Below are 21,572 nucleotides of genomic sequence, written 5' to 3'. Positions count from 1 at the left end.
ACCACATACAGATGGCCAAGAAACATATGCAAAGATGTTCAATGCCACTTATTATTAGAGAGATGCAAATCAAAACTACAAGATATCACCTCACACCAGTCAGAGGGGCTATCATCAAAAAGTCTACAAACAATAAATGCTGGAGATGGTATGGAGAAAAGGGAACCCTCCTACACAGTTGGTGGGAATGTAAATTGGTACAGCCACTATGAAGAGTGGTATAGAGGTTTCTTAAGAAACTAAAAATAGAGCTACCATATGATCCAGCAATCCCATACATCCAGAGAAAAAAGACTGGAAAGAATACATGCACCCCTGTGTTCATTGTAGTGCTGTTTACAATAGCCAAGACATGAAGCAACCTAAATGTCCATTGACAGATGAATGATAAAGAACATGCGGTACATATATACAATAGAATATTAGTCATTAAAAAGAATGAAATAATGCCATTTGCACCAACATGGATGGACCTGGAGATGATCATACTAAGTCAGTCAGAGAAAGACAAATATCATGATATCACTTCTATGAGGAATCTAAAAAAAAAAAAGATACAAATGAAATTATTTATAAAGCAGAAACAGACTCACAGATGTAGAGGATGAATTTATGGTTACGGGGGTGGGGAAGGGTAGCGGAAGATGGATTTGGAGTTTGGGAATGACAGGTACACACTACTGTCCATCAAACAGATAACCAATAAGCACTTACTGTATAGCACAGGGAACTCTGCTCAATATTCTATAATAATTTAAACGGAAAAAAATCTGAAAAAGAATGGACACAGGTATATATGTACAATGGAATCACTTTGCTATACACTAGAGACTAACACAATGTTGCTAATCAACTACACTCCAAAATTAAATTAAAATAACGAAGAGCAGAGAATCCTTGAGAAAACAGACGTTAGAAATATGAGTTCTACAAGAGCTTTGGTAGATCAAACCAAAGCATTTATTTCAACCTGCACCCTATCGTAATGTGTATTTGGGTACAAGCAGAAATTTTGGAAAGAAGCTCCCAGGAAGACAAATGGAAGTTTGGTATTTGTAGGGCAAACACTATACACCAAGAAAATAACATTTTTAACGTAATTTATTTGAAATGCTTCCAGAAAAGTTTAAGGCCATTATACAAAAACATTCATTTCATGAAAACATTCATTGACTTTCTTCTCATAGGCCAGTCCTTGACAGACCTCTTTTCTCAACATGCTGGCCGCAGTGGCCGATGGCTCCTTCAAAGAATGATTCATTCTTTTCTTCACCATCAAACAACTTTTCTTGGCTTTTCTCTGCTTCTATCTGCAGCAGATTCAGTCAGTCAGTTGGTAAATCAATAACAACTTAAGAAACAAAGCAGTTTTAAATAAACTTGTAATAGAAAAAAAAATTCACCAAGTTTAAAATCTATAAATACAGAAATATGTTTTACAGGGTAAAATTGATGACTTTTTTTATTTTTGAAAAATAAGTACTATACCTTGTTTTTACATTGATAAATCTCATCACACAGCTTTCTGAATGCACATGATAGATGTACATAATAAAATGACAACATAGTATTTACTGCTCTCCTTTGTGTAAACTTGAAAGTCACAGATTAAAAAAAAACCTTTTGGCAATAATTTAGAATCATTACTACTAGTGCTGGTGTGGGTACAATTTTGCACAAGTCATCTTCAATATTTACACTCGTGCAGAGCTTTTCTGTGTATTCAGTTAACTTTTTTTCAAAGGTCTGCGGCTCACCCTACATTGTAAATCAAGGCTGGACAAAGAGGTTACTAGTTTGGCCAACTGATGCTGATTGATGACGGAGTTAATTAAGTCAGCCTCTGGAGAATGTAATTATGATTCTGATCCCAGCACAGAGCCAGTGATGGCAAATGATGACCCGAAAGTGGAGCAGGAAAACCCCAGGCTCTGATCTTTCCCAGAAGGACACTGGACTTTGCTTTTCTTTTTTAATGCTTCCGACACAAGGTCACGATGGAGGACTTCTTCCAAATTCTTCTTCTCACATGTTTATGTAAACAGGGTCACTGATGCAGCCACAGTCTCTCCGTCATCTCTTCATTCATGCTCCAAAATATGAGTGGGCTGAGGCAGATGAAACAAAGTGAAGAGGGCCTTTCTGCTGTTCCTGCCAGGTTTTCCCAGGCCCGATGAGTTCTGTTCTGATGTTTTAGGCTAGAAATGCATATCTAAGGCCAGCCAGCATCTATTGGCAGAGACGTCCTGATGCAATATATACTCCAGTTCAAGATTCAGAGCTGACAGCTGCTTTTGTGCTGATCCTTTTAAGGTCAGACTCTATTTCATGTCCTAGTAAATTATTGCATCAGATTTGTATTAGATGAACTTGCAAGGTCAAGAGAGTGCTTCTTCCTTTGCAAAATTAAACCTTCAGAATCCCCAGGGATGTTTTCTTGCTTTTTGGTTGAATGAAATTGGATCAATTTAACTTGAAACAGTGATCTTTCCCGGTTTCCTTCAAACACCATCATGATTACACAGGTAACTTCCTCATGCCCTGTTTGCAAGGCCCTTGAAAATTCATGCCTTCAGCTACTCTGTCAAAGAGCTAGAAAAGTACTAGAGAAATGCGGAAGGAGCCTTTAAAAGTAATCTACATGAAACAGTAGTTTAGAGGTTGTTTCCTTTCTGTTTTTCAAAATCCAGCAGGACCAGTGAAAATATTGATAACTTGTTCAAGTACATATCCACCCATCCAGACACTGGGAAAAACAATACAGGCTAACAGTTGCCACAGATTCCAGCTGACACAAATTGGCAGTTACAGTATTAGAGACAAAAAGGTACAGACAGAAGAGACTGGGTCAACACGGTCACAAAAGTAGTAAAAAGTGCTTCTCCGAACCGTCCCACATGTGGAACGCAAACACTGTACAGGTAAGACAGGGCTGCTTCCAGGAAGCACAGGCTCCTGTCAGACGTTGCTTTCAACATGCCTGCTGGTCCCACAGGAAGAGTCTGTCTGCTCCATGCGCTCACAGTCGAGGCTGACCTCACTCGTGTCCATGCTACAGTCCGACTCACTGTCTGATTGGTCCATCTGCTCAAGTCTTGTTTCTCCCCGTGGCTCCCTGCTCCCGGGGGCGGGATCTAGGAATGGTCCCTCGGGGTCAGGGACCCCCGCCTGCCCCGCGGCACACAGAGCCGTTTCTTTGGCTTGGCGAATACAGTTGAGCCACTGTTGTTTGTTGAACGTGTCATTGGCTTGTAATGAGTGGGTCTGACTTTGGGATCCGTTTTTGAAACTCACTCTGAAGAAGTTTTTAACTAGAAATAAGAAGAACACACAAAAAAGGTCAGTGCACAGGTATTTCCGCAGGCCAAAGATAACCTATGCGGTGACACTAACCCTGTATTCATGGCAGAGATCACTGACTGATTACCAAATGTCCTACTATTTCAGGACATGGCTTGGCTCCACCCTGCAGCCTCCTCAACCAACAGGTGTTGACACAGGTCTGGCACTCAGGGGCCTTCCAACGCTATCAAATCAGTACAGAACAACTCGGTCTGGGACTCCGGAGTACTGGATACCAAACCTGGCCGCATATCAGAATTTCCAAACAGCATGGTAAAAATACAGATCCTGGGGTCCTCCCCTTAGAGATTTGGATTCAACAGGTCTGGAATGAGGGGTCTGATAATCTTGTCATTTTAACAACTGTCCCAAGCTAAAGCTTTTTCAAGTTTAAGAAGCTCTTTGTAACATCAAACAAGTCCAAGATCCTCCACATGATAGTACCTGTGTGTTTAGTATCTGATGACTGAGAAGACATGTAAAGATAGAATTCTTTTTATTCTTTTTTTGGCTGCACTGGGTCTTCATTGTGGTACACAGGCTTCTCTAGTTGTTACGCATGGGCTCTGGGATGCATGGGCTCAGTAGTTGCAGCACTTATGGGCTTAGCTGTGATATATGGGATCTCAGTTCCCAGACCAGGGTTCGAACCCATGCTCCCTTCACTGGGAACTTGGAGCCTTACCCACTAGACCATCAAGGAAATCCCAAGATACAGTCAGAACTCTTATAAGTTTGGATTCATTTTAAAATGAAATGACATTCTAATAACTGCCAAAAGGAGCTATGTGCATTTGTTTCTTTAAACATTTTATTTATTTATATATATTTTTGGCCATGCCATGGCATGTGGCTTGTGGGAACTTAGTTCTCCAATCAGGGGTTGAACCCAGGCCCTGGGCAGTGAAAGCATGTAGTCCTAACCACTGGACTGCCAGGGAAATCATGGAGCCATGTGCATTTAAAAAATGATAGTGCACACAATATGGAAGACATTTGACTTAATTTAATAACAACATTAACTGGCATTTAATGGGCCCCATGTGTCACAGGCATGTGGTTCATGGACGTGTCTGAGCTCAGTCAGTCCCCCTGCACGATCCTTGAGGTCAACAGACTGGCTTCAGATAAATTCAAGCTCCATTCTTTTCTGTGGGGCAAATGCCTCGACTCCTCTACATTTTAGTTTATTTGTAAAATGGGGAAAACAAAGAGACTCAACCTTAGATGGTTATTATGAGGGATAAACATGGTAACATATGTAAATGCTCCTACATTGCTACTAGAGAAATGTAAGTACTACTCCTGCTACCAGTTCTACCACTAGAGCAGAGGGGCTGGTGTGGAGGTAAGACGCAGCGTATATTAACTACTTGGACAGTAGGACACCAATATTAACCCAAGAGGCTCAAATGTTACTTGCTCAAAGAAGACTTCCCTGACCATTTCATCTTAAACAGATCTCCTATTGCTATTTTTCTATCCCCTTAATGGGTTTTAGTTGTTTTTTTTTTTAAACACACCCAGAATATTTAGTTATTTCTCATCTATCTCCTCCATCACAAGGTAAATTCCACAGGGCTCCCCCAAAATTGACCTGTGTGGTAGACCAGTGTATACCAGAGCCTGGCACAGTGTTTAACACACAGAAGACCCTAGATAGACACTGCTATCTAAGATTCTCTTGGTTAATTCCTTTGTTTACTAAATCTCAAGTCAGAGAAGCCCACTTGAGTAATTACAGATAAACCCTTGGCCCAGTTGACCATAGCTGTGCCTCTTTAGACACAAGTCAGCTATGTGAACACCCACTGTTAAGCAGCTGCAGTCACATAGGGACAGTCTGGTCTTAAGAAGGCTTTTATCCAGTGGAAGCAGCTGCAGTCACATAGGAACAGTCTGGTCTTAAGAAGGCTTTTATCCAGTGGAAGCAGTCAGAGGAAGGGAGCATAGTGGGCAGCAGTCATGCTGGACAGACAGGTCAACTCCCAGGGTCTCACTGAATCCTGAGAAGAATCCTAGGAAGTAGGTATGCATGCATCCCCACTTTGCAGATGGGAAACTAAGGCCCCTGGAGGTTGAGTAAGGTTACACAAGCTCTAAGTGATGAAACACAACTGAGACGCAATTTGCCTCCAAGGCCACGGCTCGTCTCTTTCACCAGCCGGCCATTCCCTCCAAACCACCACTACCAAAGACACTCCACAGGTCAAGAGGGACAGCCACCCGTACTTCTCTCATTGTTGCTGAACGCCCCTCGCAGGGAGCCACCCAGCCTCACTTCCCCATCCTGCAGGTCTTCCAGCAGCAGGTCCTTCATGGGGATAGGCTGCCGGTACAGTTGGTAACAGAGCTGCTCATTGTGGGTAACGGCGCGGGTGATAACAAGCACTTCTTGGAAGAGGAAGACATGTAGTTTCTGGAAGAAAAGAACACACAGGATTCCCTTAAGCAATAATCTAAGGAGTTGATAAGTAGACCTCTGGGGATAACAGGTCCCTGGGTACCAGCTTCAAACTGACCTATGAACTTCTCTGGCTCAAATCTACCTCCAGGAGAAGAGCAGTTGGGGGTTGCAGGCGTTTCCAGATGCATCCATTGCCTGCCCTGTAGGAGCACCTCCCTGGCACCCCAGTGAAGAGGCCCTTTCTGCCTACAGACACCTGCAGTCAGGTCTGCCAGCTCCAGGGGTGTTCACCATTCACAACACATGCAGGCATACGTGGTCTCTAGTACTTTTATTACAGGAACATTAAAAAAGAAAGAGAGAGAGAGAAATCCCGTAGAACAAAGGGTGTAATGAAGGGAAAAAAAAGTCAGTCCTTTTCTGGCTTTGGTTTATTATATCCAGTACAATTCTAAGAGATCAAAATGAGTAACAGTCCATAAAAGATGAGACTGGTATATCTGAGCCTAAATCTTTGCTTCTCAAACCTGTAAAACACTCGTTCATTCCACCACAGAGCTGATTATCAGCTTCACCCAGGCACCCCGGCTCGGAACACTGCCCATTCCCCAGGAAACCAGAGTATGCAGCTGTAGCCACGAAGAAAGACGATCAAAGCACTTGTCCTTCTTGGTAAAGTTCATAAGAACCTCAGTTCTCCGAAGAGGTTGTACTTAAAAGGCTGATGACTGATGTGTGTGTTGTGGGCAAAAAAAGAATCTTGAAAATAAAGGCTTGTCTCAAAACCACATTACAAAAGCAATTTTCCTGAGTGGAGCTGGAGTAAATTGGCTCCATTCAACTCCCAGTGCCAGACTCTTCCCACAGCTTGGAAATGCTTAGGAGTTGAAGTGAGACGATCCATGACTCTTGCAGCTAGGTTCTGGTTTTCCAGCAGTAATATTTGGGAATGTCAGCCCAGAAGTTTCAAGGAGGAGACCAGAAGAATAGGGCTGAAAATTCACACTAGAATCTTGACTTGGGGTCAGGGAAGCACTTTCAGTGTTATCAGATAATTTTACATTTGGAAGAAAAGATACTTGTGGGCCATCTACCCCCACCCTGCCACAGACTGATGGATGGACAGATACACACACATATACATCAAAAACTGCAGAAACTGAAGCTCAACCAAATGTTGGCTTGTGGAAACAAAGGATGGTGGTTCTGTATTGGTGTGTATTTGGAGTAGGGGCAGGTCTGAAGACCGAAAAACAGAGAAAAGCACAAAATAACCAAGTTAAGGGCTTTTTTCTTTGGTGGTGGAGGGGAATGGTAGACAGAATGATAATGAGGGTTGGTGAGGGGAGGTGTTAGTCACTGTTTCATATACTAAAAATAATCAGAGATTTTTACACTGCTTCTACTTCAATCACTCTTCTAGCTAAGGTAGGAGGTTTGAACATTGATTATCTGGGCAACTTAAAAAAAATATTTCCTGTTTATGAATGTTCACTGAGAGTTCCTCTTCTTAGTTGCAGCTCCTTCCTGCCCTCAAGCTATTGAGAATTTTTTTTCCTGACTCATGACTTTATTCATAATGACTTTTACACCTCTACAGGAAAAAGCAAACAAACAAAAACGAGTGCCCCACTCCAATTAAAATCTTTGTTTTCAAAAATCAATCTGCCTGAAACATGAACTAGGTAGGGGTCATCTTTAATGACCTAGGCACAGCCAACCAGAGTCTCAGCCCTTGACTGATGGACAGGAGGAAGACAGGCCCCCATTCCATACAGCGATGCTCCTTTCTACTTGTCACAGGGCTTCTGAGGAACAGTGTTCAAGGAGTTGGAGCATTAGCCATTAGAAGTCTACCAGTGCTTTCCAAAAATCAGCAAACAGCAGAATGCAGTTGCCTGGCAATCAGTAACTCCCAAACAGAAACACCTCTTTAAGCAGTGGCCTGTGACAGGTCTCACAACCTTTGTTGCAACATCAACTGGTTAGAGCTACAGCAGCACTGATAATGGATGCTATGACATGTCCTCAGTGATTTCAAATACCATTTCCAAGCCTGCTCATAAATGCCACTTTATAGCCCAGGTCAAAAAGCCAGCCTCTGAATCATCAAAGCTTTATTAAGAGCTTTTCCATCAAGTTTTGGCTCTCATTCTAAGGGTTGGCTAGATGCTAAAGATGAAACAAAAGAGAAGTGGAGAGTGTCTCAATGGCTTTCTCAATGCTAAAATATGAACATATGTTATATATAGTACACCTGATATATTATATAAAACATGTTATATAGAAATGTATAAAAATCATAGAAATACTACATATCAGCATTATTTTCTATTGTTACATATTAAAAAAAACCCTGGTGAGTTGACTCAATTTTGATCTCTCATGGAATTCACATCCATTTTTCCTTTAGGTAAGTATTCATTCATTCATTCACTCACATATTCACCTAACACTACTCAGTGCCTTAGGATATGTCAGGTCCCCATGAAAGGGACTGACAAGGCACAGTCTCCACCCTGAAAGAGCATGATAAAGTGGGAAATACTAACAGATAAATGGAAAATCACAATCTACCGTAGTAAGCCCTCCAGGGGAGATTTGTGCAAGTTGCTATGATAGGAGAGGAGGAACAATTTCAATATGCATAGAAGAATAAAAGCAAGGAAATGGAGTGTTTATAAGTGAGAGCTAAAAAAAGATGCAGAGCTGATGGTGGGTAGGTTGTTATTTAAAACAAAACACAAAAATAAAAAACTGGTCTCAAAATGTCAGTTTGTGGATAGGCACCAACTCGTAAGAAGAATTTCTCATAAAGCTAAATGAATTCAATTAAAGAACTATCTATTTTTCTGAGATCATATACTTTTAACATCCTGTTAAAATCATCTATTACTGGCTGATAGCAAAGTGGGAGGAGATAGTAATTGTTTTATATGTATGTTTTTGAGGGTCATGACCAAACAACAGAAGAAGCTGGCAACTCTATGATGGTTTCCAAAATTTTTCTGCATATGTACTGGTGATGAAATTTTAAATATATGTATATATAGTATATAAAACAAATTTAATAATATATGATCCTGTGATATAAAAGACACTAGAGAAAGTCTTTGTCTAAAGAACATGACTCTGCTTAGGGAAGGCACTGTAACAGGAGGCTCAATATCACATGGATGAAGGAGTCAGGGAGGCTCAGGATGAAATTACTGAAGGAGAGCAACTACTCACCACACCTCGGTTGTTCTTCAGTTCACCATGACAACACAGCACCTTTGAGTTGTCGATTAGGGAGTCTTTCTGGCCTTCCTCCAAGTAAAGAAGTCGCTCTTTATAATAGCGGCATTCAGATTCTCCAGTCTTGGTGTTGATTTCTGCCACAATTCCCTGAATGATGTTTATCTGTAAAAACAAAAAGGAAGTATGGGGAAAGTAAGCAAACCATTCACATCAACAAGGCCCAGGGACTTAACCTTAGAAAGTCGCTAAGATGCACTTGGATCTAATTCTGAGATCCCATTATCTAAGCTGCTGCTTTGGGAAAAGGGGGAAAAATGCTTTTAACATACTGTATCTATCTATCCATATACCATCTATATAGATGTACACATATCAGTTCAGTTCAGTTCAGTCGCTCGGTCGTGTCCGACTCTCTGTGACCCCATGAATCGCAGCACACCAGGCCTCCCTATCCATCACCAACTCCCGGAGTTTACTCAGACTCATGTCCATCGAGTCGGTTAAATACATACATATATATTCATTTGTACACACACACACACATCTATATTTGTATTAAATATAAAACTAATGTTGATGCAGAATTCTGTCCGAGAGAAAGAAATGTGAAGCACTGTTTTCAATGTGCAGGACATATAGCCACTAGACTCTGTATCACACATTTCTTAACATGTGCTCAACAAGGTAGAAAATGTAGGCATACACACAAAAAATGCAGCCAAGGAGAGAAAACAAAGCAGAATGTAACAGTCCAGAAAAGGGATGGTCCTTGTGGATTTGAAACCCAGTTTCAAGGTCTCTCTACATGTATTCAATCTAACCTACAAACAACACATCCAAATGGGGTGTGAATAAATGGTTTGGGTACCATTTAGTGACAAAACATAACTCACGTATGAAGGGCAGAGAACTAGGAATGGAAAGAAATGGACACTAGGAGTAAGAATGGAGACGATTTGTCTGTATACACTCATGCCCATTCCTACAGCACACTCAAATAAGACAGGGGTAGAGTGATTTCAAAGCAATGGTGGATGCATTATGGTTAAATACAAAAGGAAGCAAAACAAAACAAGAGAACAACATTGAGACATGGTCAGTAGGCATTTCTCCCCATGTGGTGATGTTTTAGCACGTGAATGATACATCTAAAAGTTAGAAAATTCTAGAAAGAAGGAGCAAGAAGTTAGTTGAGAAAAAAACTCAGAGACACCAATCCAAGACAAAGGAATGACTTCCTCAGCAAAGACTTCTGTCCCCTAGTAGTGACAAGACCAACAGTCCCATCTTTCTTGTGGTGGGATTAACAGAATACAACTTAACAGATGAGAAATGTTAGTAAGGCCTCTTCTTGGTTGCATTGATTTAATGGAAAAACAGACCAGTCTTTGAAAATCAAGGTTTTAAAAGAGGCCTTTACTCAGCAAAAAGCTACCAGACCTTGTTTAAGTGGCAGTGAATTCTAAGATTGTTAAGTAATTATTTTTCACGTGCCTTACGCCCAAAGAAACTGGATTAAAAACTTCTACCCAATTATAGCTTTGGCACTTCCATGCAGTTCAACAGAAGATCTTTTAGCTTTGAGATGATGTCTAGTGACTGCATCCTAAGGACAGAGATATAACCTCTACACACTTTAGCTACTAACAGTTTCAAAGATCATTTATTTATTCTTTTCTCTGTTTTCTGAATGAGTGTAGTACTACTTGATAATTTTAAACACATTATTTTTAAAAGTATAGGTTCTTTACGTCATATAAAGAATTAAAAAAAAAAAAAAGAATTTTTTTGGTCTTTGATGTCAACCTAAGGTTAAGTACAAGTCCTGTGAAATTAATCTGAGTTTCAGTAAAACAAAACAAGTAATAAATGGTACACTTTGGTACCCAAACTTTCTCCTTGTTTCTCCCCTCCTTGGTTTTCAAAGATGACTGATTATTTGTTGCTTTCAAAAACAAAAAAGAAATTTCACAAAATACACTGAAGCTATGAGTCATCTTGCAAATTAATTCAACTAATGCTTGTTGAGCATCTGTTCAGTGTCTGACTAGGTGGTGGCATTCAAGGAAACGAGACAGGGTCCCTGCCCTCAAGAAGCTGAAAATATGTGGACAGTATCTGAACAATTGTTCTATGTCTAGCTTATTTTTCTACTTTATTACATTTTTAATGTGAATTGAAACTCATACTTTTCCCTTGTTTTTAAAGACTGAGCATTAAGTGCTGTGTCTCATCTTATCAGACATTACTAGGTGTACCTGGGCAGCTGGAATTAATCAGTATTTGAGTTAATTTTCTGAATTTCCTGCAAGAATCCAGGAAACCAGAAGAGGATGTACTATAGGCATAAAGCTACGTTCATTTCCTAATTTAACTCAGGAACTGAACAGCTGGCATATCACATGAAGATTAATAAACTCAAAAGCCACAGTGCTTCCTTAGGCAGCTATGACTACTCTCAAATGCTGCTTCTTTCTCTGGTGTTTGAAAAAAAATAAAAAGAGACAAAAGAATGGAAACATTTGGTGTTATTCCATATTCTGTATCTGTATTTATTGTAGTGACTCTGGGTCTGCTTTCATTTATTGAAAATACTGCTTTTGTATTTATATTCAGTTATATACATAGCTAATATACCTGCATGCCATGTCTAATCTCTCTGTACCAGTTCTCGAGAGGAATCTATTTTGCAGAATTGCAGCAAGGAATAAAGTTACACATAGGATATTGCCAATAACCAACAGTCATGGTAGTTGTGCATTTAAATTAAATTTATCGTTGCATTTCTCATTTGGGTTCACGCTGAAGGGCAGGGGCTGGTAAAGTGACATGATGAAAGATATCCATAACAGAATAAGGATTAAACCCCCACATGCTGGAATTGTCATTCTCAATGTAGACTCTGAAAGCCCTGTCTGTCTGGCCCCTTGTGTGGTAATATCATCTACTTGCTGGCTCCTGACATGGACCAAGAAGAGCAGGCTTCACTATTGTTGCATCAAAAAAAAAAAAAAAAAAAAAAAAAAAGGACTGTTCTTTCCATTGATTCCAGTGATTTTTTTTTTTGGGGTGGGGGGGTGGAATTGGAGCAATGGCAGGCAGAAGAAAGAGATGGTTTGCAGGATAATTTTCTGACTGAAACAATCCTTAGAATACAAAACATTAAACAACCAGATCTGGAATATACAAGTATCCAAAGTCCTATCTTAAGATGTTCTCTTTGGGGGGAAATTTCTATCAACCTTTCAAAGCACTATTAAGCAATTCTAACACAGATGTGGTAGTTTACACACTACATTAAAAAACAAGATCTTTCTTTAGATCTAATCATAAGACTGAATGCTTGGTGTAGAAGCAATTTATTTAGAGTTCCCTGATTTTTTCCTTCTCATAGGAGGAAAATTTATTCAGGGAACATATTAGTCAAGCTATGATGGTAGTGTGGATTTTACGGTTATCAAACATTCACAATGCACTCAAGAGTACAGGGCTAAACATTTCTGTTCATCCAGGATAATGCCACAAGGATTTTGTAGAGAAGAGGAAAAAAAATTGCTGTGCCTATACAGTGTAAATGGACATTCAGAAGACTTGCTTTGCAGACATTTTCAAATGCAGGTATACCATGCTTCACACGTAAATTTGCCTGAAGAACTTGGCAAATTAGCCTGAAGAATTTTATGCACTAAGGAGACTGGTGTATTGCAAACAAACATATTCTTATCTGTTTTTAAATTCAAACTTTAGCTTACTGGTTTTTTCTTTTTCTTGTTTTTAAACAAAGCATTATTCTTTCATGCTGCGTTTTAAAAAGAAGAAATCTTTACTGGAAAACTCAGGGCAGGCTTGTGTTCTTCACAAAAGTAATTATTTAGACTAGGTCGAGTTCCCTGTTGTTCTCATTCTTACAGACCACACACTTGCTGGGATGAAATATGGAGAGGCGGCCACGGTATTGCTCTTCCGAGTAATAAAACCAGACATGAAGAAGTGAGCCGGGCCTCATCTCCATTACCTGCATTCCCCGCTGTGCTGGACTGGGAGCCTGGTCTGTATGCTGGGCCTGCCAGACACCTCAAACACCCTGTGAATCAGGAGAGTCTTTCCTGTTCTTCTCTGTCTCTCCACGGACAACTGGCCCAGCTCTGGATTGGTGAGGCCCTCCATAAAGCCTGGTGGCCAGACAGATTTCTGTAGTTCCAGAGGCAACAGGGGCTTAAGAAAGTAGCCAGGCTTTCAGCTCTGTGGCAGAGGAGCATGAAGAAGTGGAGAAGTCGTAAGACTGGCAGTCTACACTCACGAGGTTTGGATATCAACTCCATTACTTGTTGGCCCAGACTTGGGCGAATTATTTAATGCCCCCACGCCTTATCTGGAAAATGGCCCTAACATGAACAGCTTTCTCACAGCTTAGTATGAGGGTTAAGTGAGATACATAACCCATTAGACAATCACATAAAGCTGATTTAAGCAGGTGTTGTTACTGCTGTTGCTCTTACTATTTACTACTGTTGTTGTTACTAATTACTATTGAGTTGGCCAAAAAGTTCATTTGGGTTTTCCCCATACCATCTTACAGAAAACTCTTTGGCCAACCCGATGTTATTAAGCCCCTCTCTGGGAAGAAACAGGCAGTTTGCTCCACAGACTCAAGGCTTCTGATCGATTTTCCAATCATCTCTGTTTATCAGCTCGTTGCTGTCCCAGATCCAGTCAGGGAATGAACTATTAGAACTGGTCTCTTAGCCTGCATCCTCACTGCTCACTCCCTGAGCAGGTTTCCAAGGCTATGCATCTGGACGACTGCAACATCCTCCCCACTTGCTTCCCTGTCCCTAGTCTCTGCTGTCCCCTGTGCTACAGATGCAATGTTACATGTCCAGGATCACACAGCTTGCCAGTGACGGTGCTGGAAATTGAACCTGAATCTAGGCTACTTAAGAAACAAAAGCACAAGAAAGGAAAAGGGTCTCAAGTTGATATTTACAACCGTATACCCAATGTGAACCACCACCCTCAGTCCCTTCTCTTGCTGTTTTCTGACTATTATCAACCCCAGGCAAACTGATGAGTGGCACTCACTGGCATGATGTGCCCTGCCACTTCTCCACACCTCTGCCCTGGCTGTTTGCACCTCTGGCCTGTCATCTCCTCTGCCCTGTCCTGCAGAGCACCGCAACCAGAACTGAGCTCTCTGGGCAGAATGTCACAGGTCACCATATCCCATGATATGGATCCAATTTTTCCTGGTCTTACATTGCTGTTAGGGAAGAATCCATATTTCCCAAACCACCCAACCCCATACCCAATACAGTCACTGGTGAATAGATTTGACTAGGCTCCATGCGTCAATCTGGGGCCAAGGACAATCGGGTTTCAAGTGGGTGCTGACTTCACAAATGGGCTTCAGTAAAAGGCAAAAGGCAACTTCAATTTGCTAACTAAACAAAGCTATTCAATTTAAAATCTCTACAGAGATCTTACCCTAATAAACAGGAATTGCAACAAACAGATTACAAAGTCACCTATTCAGAATCAAGAAAGTTTAGCGTCAAAGGGACTTTAGAGTGCATTTCATATAAATACTGCATTTCACAGATTAGGAATAGCACTGATTCACTAAATCAAAACATGGTTGATGTTAGAGTCAAGCCCTGAACCCAAGATTCCTGTGTCCTGGTACCCAGGGACCCTTCATTCACACATTTACCCAATCTTCCAGCCACTGGGGAAATACCAAGGAGAGAAAGAAACTCACAGCTTCTTCCAGGTGCTGCTGATCTGGATTATCATTTGGTGTGTGCCTCAAGATTTCTCGAAGAAGCAGAGGGTATTTCACCAGACGGCTTCTTGGAATATCCAGGAAATTCCAGAGATCTAGTTTTCGGCTAAAGGGGGATTCTAAACATCGCTGCAGGAAATCTTGGACTCGGTGATCTTGTTTTTTGTGGTCCAGCAGAGCTTTGGCAGCTACTTGATTGCTGCAGTAGCTGTCGTAGGAGCTGAGACAAGGTAGCTAAGAAAGGAACATGAAAGGAGGGGTGCAGCATTAGAACAAGTATGCTCTGAAGCTACACGCTGACATCACTCATTGGGACTGAACAAAGCCTAACTGGTCTCCAGGCCTGCCCAACATCTCTCTGTTTGCATGGCTGGAGGAGACACACACAGAATCTTCAAAGTGGCAGGCAACAGACAGATAGCTCTTTAGGCTCCCGCTTGCTTGCACAGTTATTTTCTTAGTGGCATGTTTCCTTTCTTGATTATTAAGACCTCAATAATTTGTTTGCATTTCTGTCAATCTAAGCTAGACTCAAAAGAGCTGGAATTACTGTATATGCACACAATTCAGAATTTTCCTCAACGGGGATTACTGCATATGCATACAGAATTGTCTTAAACTTTCAAAAGTATCTGGTGAAAGGAAAAAAAAAATTTTAATGAGGGTTCTTTTTTTTTTTTTTTTGAGGGCTCTTTTAAAATTATTAATAAGAAACTAATCTAGGAGAGTTGGTGGCACAAAAAGAAAGGAGTCAGACCCCACAGCCCAGACCTTTGCATGGCCCAGAGCAAGCACCTCTACCTACATTGGTTTTAAAGTTCTTGATTCCAAGGCAGACCAATTATAAAGAAATCCAAGAAGTTAAAACAAATGTATAATGAGTAAAAAATGAGATACAGAAATCATTTACAAATGTCTTTTAAATTAGTTCTGACAGGCCAAAATATACCTTACGGTTAATATCACAATTCCATGCAAAGAATTTTGTTGTTGTTGTTTAGTCACTAAATCCTGACTGATTCTTTTGTGATCCTGTGGCCTATAGTCTGCCAGGCTCCTCTGTCTATGGGATGTTTCAGGCAAGAATACCGGAGGGCCAACATTGCCATCTCCTTCTCCAGGGCTCTCCACCCCTCTCCCCACCTGGGATTGAACCTGCATCACCTGCATTGGCAGGTAGTTGCTTTACCACTGAGCCACCAGGGAAGCCCTATGCGAAGAATAAATTTTAAGACGCTGGAACACTTTTGAGTCCACCATCTCCCTTCCAGCTAAATACTAATTTTCCTGACATATCCCATTAGTCACAAGGTGCAAACACAAGGTCAAAGACTCAGTGAAAGGGCTGCTCATCTCCCCTTTCCACTCCTCCCTATGATGGCACCCTCATGTACAAGCTGTCAGCTTCCAGAAGGTCATCAGAGGCAATAAAATGCAGCCAATGGTCCTGCAGTGTTTGCTTCCCTCCCTGGACTAGGAAGTCACATCTACCACAACGCCTGTTCTGTAGAATGATTCAGTGTGAGACGGTGGCAAGAAGGTCTTTCATTTTTGCATCCTCAGTGCTGTGCACTAGGCCCACTATACAGCAGACAAAGTCTGTATTTTGAATGAACTAATAAATTAACGTTTAATGGATTACTGGATTAGATAATATTTGATGGTTTGTGAACTCAGCTTAAAAATAAGTTGCAAAAAAAAAAAAAAAAGTTGCAGCGGCATCTGAACAATGGGTCAAAGTTTAACTGTTCTGCTGCTGCTTTTACACCTTTTATCGAAATTATTTTCTCAGTGATTGACATCAGACAAGATACCATGGAAGTCAAGTTTAAAAAGATCACTGTCGAGTTTAACATTCCTTGGAAATGTCTACTTTCTTTACATGTTATTAAAAATCTCTATTTGTATTAAAAAGAATTACAGAAATTCCTTTCTCAATGTTATATTTGGAAGTAATGACAATTGGTGCCTATATACATGCACACATACACAAACACTCTAGATGCATAATGTTTAAAAAGTTCACTGTTGAGTTTAACATTTCTTGGAAATTCCTTTCTCAGTGTTATATTTGGAAGTAATGACAATTGGTGCCTATACACATGCACACATACACAAACTTCCTAGATGCATAATGTTTAAAAAGTTCACTGTTGAGTTTAACATTTCTCGGTACATTTACATGTACCTTCCTTACATGTAATGAAAACAAAAACAAAAACACCTCTCTATTTGAATTTAAAAGGGCTACAGAAATTCTTTTCTCTATGTTGTGTTTGAAAGTAATAACAATTAGAACTTATACACACACAGACACACCCCACATGTTGCACTGTGGCTTGTAACTCAGATCTTCAGAGTTAATTAGAGATTCAGGCCCTCTTAATTTCATTTCCACCTCCTTGCCTTTTCAAAAGACTTGGAAATGCCCAATGTTTTCATTATGGAGAAACAAATCAGTAGTAACCATCAGATGTACTCTAGCTAAGAACACCGACCACGCTGTCACTTGCTGTCCAATGGGCCATTACTCTCTCTGATCATGCCGCCCCTGCTGCCGTGGAAACCAAATCCGGCTCTGGTCCTGTGTTCACACCTGACAGGGTCCTCATTTCCTGAGCATAACCTGAAAAACTATCTGGTTCAGCTCACTGGCTAGAAAAAGCCACAAGTGATCTATAACCAGATAGGGAATGAAGAATACACATATCTTGGTTTCCAAATACAGTGCAATAACTCTAGAACAGGGAGAATCACGTTCAAAGCCTAACTGAGTTACTAGTCAGGGGACCCTTCAGAAGCCTTTCACTTACAAAATGCATATACTAATATCCTCTTTTAGTGAGATGTTGAGATACAGCAGATAAAAAGCATTAACAGGAGGTTGGTTCCCAGTTAAAAATTGGTAGCTACCAGCTATTACTATTTACTCCAAAAATATTTTTATTGAAGAAATTGTGGTTTAGAGAAGCAAAACTACTTGCTTAGCTGGAGACAAAACCAGTCTGAAGTGTGTTTGTCCTTCCCACAACCTCTGAGAGTTCTGAAGTACTTCCCATCTTTTAGACTAAGGGAAATGCTTTCTTTTTTTTTTTTTTAAAGAAATTCTTTCTACCTTTCTAACATTATGAAAAGTGATAGAACAAAGTTGGTTTTTTTTTTTTTTTTTTGCTTCCATGTACCTTGACTCTCTCTTTGGAATGAAAATTTAATTAGAACTCAAATTAACATGAGAACTTGCTGCTCTGCAGCGCTGATAAATTATTTTATTACTGAAAAAATGTTAGCATGAAGATGTAATTTGGGAAGTTGTTTCTTTATGAGAAATGGAGGCTTATGAGAACAGGCCAGCCCATGGTTACTGATCTCCAGTAATGAAGGTGGTTCCCTGAAAAAACCCACCACTCTCTTTAAGGTCTTCAAAGTAAAAGCAATTGATTCATTCTAAGGTCAAAAGGACTGGTCAGGGCAATCCCACTTGGGAGGCTTACTTGTTTAAAAGAGGTTTTTGCTCACTTTTTTCCTTTGGGGGGAAATAAATCAATTTTTCATGGGTGGAATGGGCTTTGACTTTTCTCATTCAAAGTCTACTAAGATGTTTATTTTGCTCTGTTAAAAAGACCAGAACTCAAACAGATGTACCCCTTGGTTTACAATTCCCACTCGCACAGACACATCTGCAGTGAAGAGAGGGAAAACATTTAACAGCTCATCAGGCCTGATAAATAAGGACCATTTCCCATGAGATCTGGTAACAATGGGCCAATTGTGTAATTTTAGGCTGCTCTTCAAGCTGCAAGTTCCCATTTGATGTCTAAGTGTCCAGACAGCAATGGACTGGCATGGTCAGACGTCTTTGGCGTATGTACAGAAAAGGACTACAAAACCTACCCTCAAATCAAACCAATTTCCTAACAAAAGTGCATTTATTTCAGAAAAAGAAAAGTAACAAGGCAAACTGCATTCATTTTTGCTTCTTGCATGAACAGACAATTTGTATATGATGTCTAAGGAAACCTTATAGTTCTACACTGCCATCTCATCAAAAACAGAGGCGTCATCGTGCCATTCCGAAGTTGTTCCTTCTCCCACCAAAGCAGTCCACAGACTGAAGGAGTTTAAGAAACAGTAAGGCAGACTCTCTCATCTCATTACACCTCCTCTGTCTCCAGCTGGCTGACTCTCTTTAGAGAAATTTCTTTGTGGGCTAACGAAGTTAAGACATCTACCAGGGCTCATAATAAAATGAAAAGTAAAAAAAAAAAAATAAGATGAATGATCTCTCTTGAAATATTAAGGCACATTTTCTAAATTATTCATCTTAGAACATTACTTGACTTTCAGATACCCTTGGGATATTTCAGCCTCAGTGCTAAAACTCACTCCTGGACTAAAGCTAAGTCATGAAACCGTCAAATTTCTTGATCAAGGCAGTAATGGAGAAGCATTAAGGTAAGAAGAGAGATCAATCGCAAAGCTTACTTGCTGGAAGGTTTAGGAAGGCTAAAATACAAATAAAGTGTAACTGGATAAACAGAACTCACACGGTAACAGGATTTATAATCTTCACACACTCTCCAAATAGTGGAATGACTCTAGCTCTGCTACTGTGGCACTTCCTGCCTATTCTTCTGGAACACTGTGTGGATCAGAGGGACCTAACACTGCCTGGAAGAAGTCTTCAAAGTAATCTGCTTTCATCATCTGCTTCAAAACAAATGAAAAACACCTGGAGCAGGGGTGGAACACTCAAGGACTTACAGAGGGAAATAGAAATGCATAATAGGGAGCAGTGGGGCCTGTGGCAAAACAGCAAGTGCACACCTTGTCTAAAATAAACTACAACTGAACAACCACTGTATGTGCTTGGTAAAACACCAACTCAGCCCCAGAACCAAAAACCTATCGACACCATAATCTAAACTCACAACTAATTTCTTCAATTATGAAAGGGTACGGGTTATGTTGGGATACAGATCAGAATAATACCCAGCTCTCATAAGAAGTTACACAGGATCAGATATATGCTAAACATTAACAGTATTTAGTTATTACCTTGTTTATGAAATGACATTTGACCATAAGAAATTGTTTTTGTGTGTGTAGCATGAATACAGCTTTCTTAGTGATGGACAGGAAGCTGTCCTTAAATTTTCACTAGAATAAAAGAGTTAATAGTTATAGTTGTAATTGGCCTGATGTGAATATTAATTAGCTTTACTTAATTTGATGTGAAACTAGTAACAATTTCATGTGGGTCTTTACTTCTTTTATTGCACAAAGGCCACGTTACCTTTAAATGCAGTTCATTTATAGTAAGAAAAAAATTGTTTCCATGCTCTGAGACAATAAAGGCTAATAAATATAATGATAAATTATACTAGAAACTTGCTATTTTAATTTTTTCTGATGTGAAACCAAAAGTTTGCCTATTAAAAAAAGCCCAGCTAAAATGAAACTCCATTGACATTACTGAAAATCATCTTCAGTCAAAGCCAAAGAACTTTTCTTACCCAGCCCACGAGGATGGGACCAACGTGCTCAGTCGAGCCATCAGGCTTGCGGACATCTCGAAGCTGACTAAGGAGGTCTGGTGAGAAAACAAAGAGAGTCCTTATTTTGTTAGGCATTCAAAATACGAACAGGGCTGGGAAAGTCTGGGTTACTCACATTATTACATAACCGTGACTTGTTATAAGACAACTCAGTTAATGCTACAAGTTACGACTCATCCTGGGAACAAAATTATACCTTCATGGAGAGGAATCAAGGAGTCCAGTGTTCCAAAAATTTGATTCAACTCCTGTTCTGTCATTATGGAGAGTTTCAGCATGGGGTCGTGATAGGCCTGCACAAGAAGGGCAAGAGATGGAAGCACGCATTTACAATCAGAGGAAGCAAGCTGTTAATGTAAATAGCTTCTGAGAGGCCCTACACAGTAACAGAGTATTTGGCTTTCCCCAGTGACTTCTCCCATAATGCTGCACAAACAGCATATGGGTGTGGTTGGAGCAGATGAGAATCCAGTATTGCCTTCAGCCTTTGCAACTGTTGATAAACCAAAGTTGATTTTTTCAAACTTGTTTTTTCCCCCTAGTATATCTTACATCTCAGAAAGGGCAAGAATTCTAACTACAGAGCAGACTTTATTTGTACGATGTTTTAAAAATTAACTTTATTGAAGGTCCAGCAGCTTGAAAAATTCCCCCTGTGTACAAAATTAGTTACCACTAGGTTATTTTTCAATCAGTCTGTATTTAAACTGTGAAGGGGGGAAAAGGTGCTTGGCATCCTTTACTATGAAATCAAAGCAAAGAGGGCAAAATCTCTGCCAATCTTATCACCTCTTATTAATGGTAAGTAAACCACAGTTCAGTTCAGTTGTTCAGTTGTGTCTGACTTCTTGCAACCCCATGGACTGCAGCATGCCAGGCTTCCCTGTCCATCACCAACTCCCAGAGCTTGCTCAAACTCATGTCCATCGAGTCGGTGATGCCAGGACCATCTTGTCCTCTGTTGTCCCCTTCTTTTCCTGCCTTCAATCTTTCCCATCATCAGGGTCTTTTCCAATGAGTTCCTCACACCAGGTGGCCAAAGTTTTGGAGTTTCAGGTCCAGCGTCAGTCCTTTCAATCACTATTCAGGACTGATGTCCTTTGGGATAGACTGGGTTGATCATGAATACATGCATACACGATTATACCTAAGGCGCTGCAGAGACTGCGACTGCAGAGTCCCTGCCTTCAAGGAGTTTTATAAAGCTCACTGGGAAGATTAAAAAAAAAGGTGTGGAAAAATTAAT

At 40.3% G+C, this 21,572-nt stretch overlaps 1 protein-coding gene across 4 annotated transcripts in view; it reads right to left on the bottom strand.

The window, feature by feature from the left end:
• Nucleotides 1-1,083: 1,083 nt before the first annotated feature.
• ARHGEF3 (Rho guanine nucleotide exchange factor 3) overlaps nucleotides 1,084-21,572 on the bottom strand; it is a 305,270-nt gene continuing 284,781 nt past the window's right edge. For all 4 annotated transcript variants that reach the window (XM_061128326.1, XM_061128327.1, XM_061128328.1 and 1 more), the window contains 6 exons: nucleotides 20,523-20,619; nucleotides 20,285-20,361; nucleotides 14,748-15,005; nucleotides 8,981-9,151; nucleotides 5,575-5,761; nucleotides 1,084-3,311 (listed from right to left, as the gene is read on the bottom strand). In XM_061128326.1, the coding sequence (XP_060984309.1) occupies nucleotides 2,959-3,311; nucleotides 5,575-5,761; nucleotides 8,981-9,151; nucleotides 14,748-15,005; nucleotides 20,285-20,361; nucleotides 20,523-20,619 (1,143 nt within the window). In that variant the 3' untranslated portion in view covers nucleotides 1,084-2,958. The remainder of the gene's footprint in view (nucleotides 3,312-5,574; nucleotides 5,762-8,980; nucleotides 9,152-14,747; nucleotides 15,006-20,284; nucleotides 20,362-20,522; nucleotides 20,620-21,572) is intronic.

The sequence above is a fragment of the Dama dama genome, chromosome 24 (assembly GCF_033118175.1).
Source record: "Dama dama isolate Ldn47 chromosome 24, ASM3311817v1, whole genome shotgun sequence".
Classification (NCBI taxonomy): domain Eukaryota; kingdom Metazoa; phylum Chordata; class Mammalia; order Artiodactyla; family Cervidae; genus Dama; species Dama dama.
Note: the sequence above shows the minus strand (reverse complement) of the source record. Positions and strands in the feature narration are given on the sequence as shown.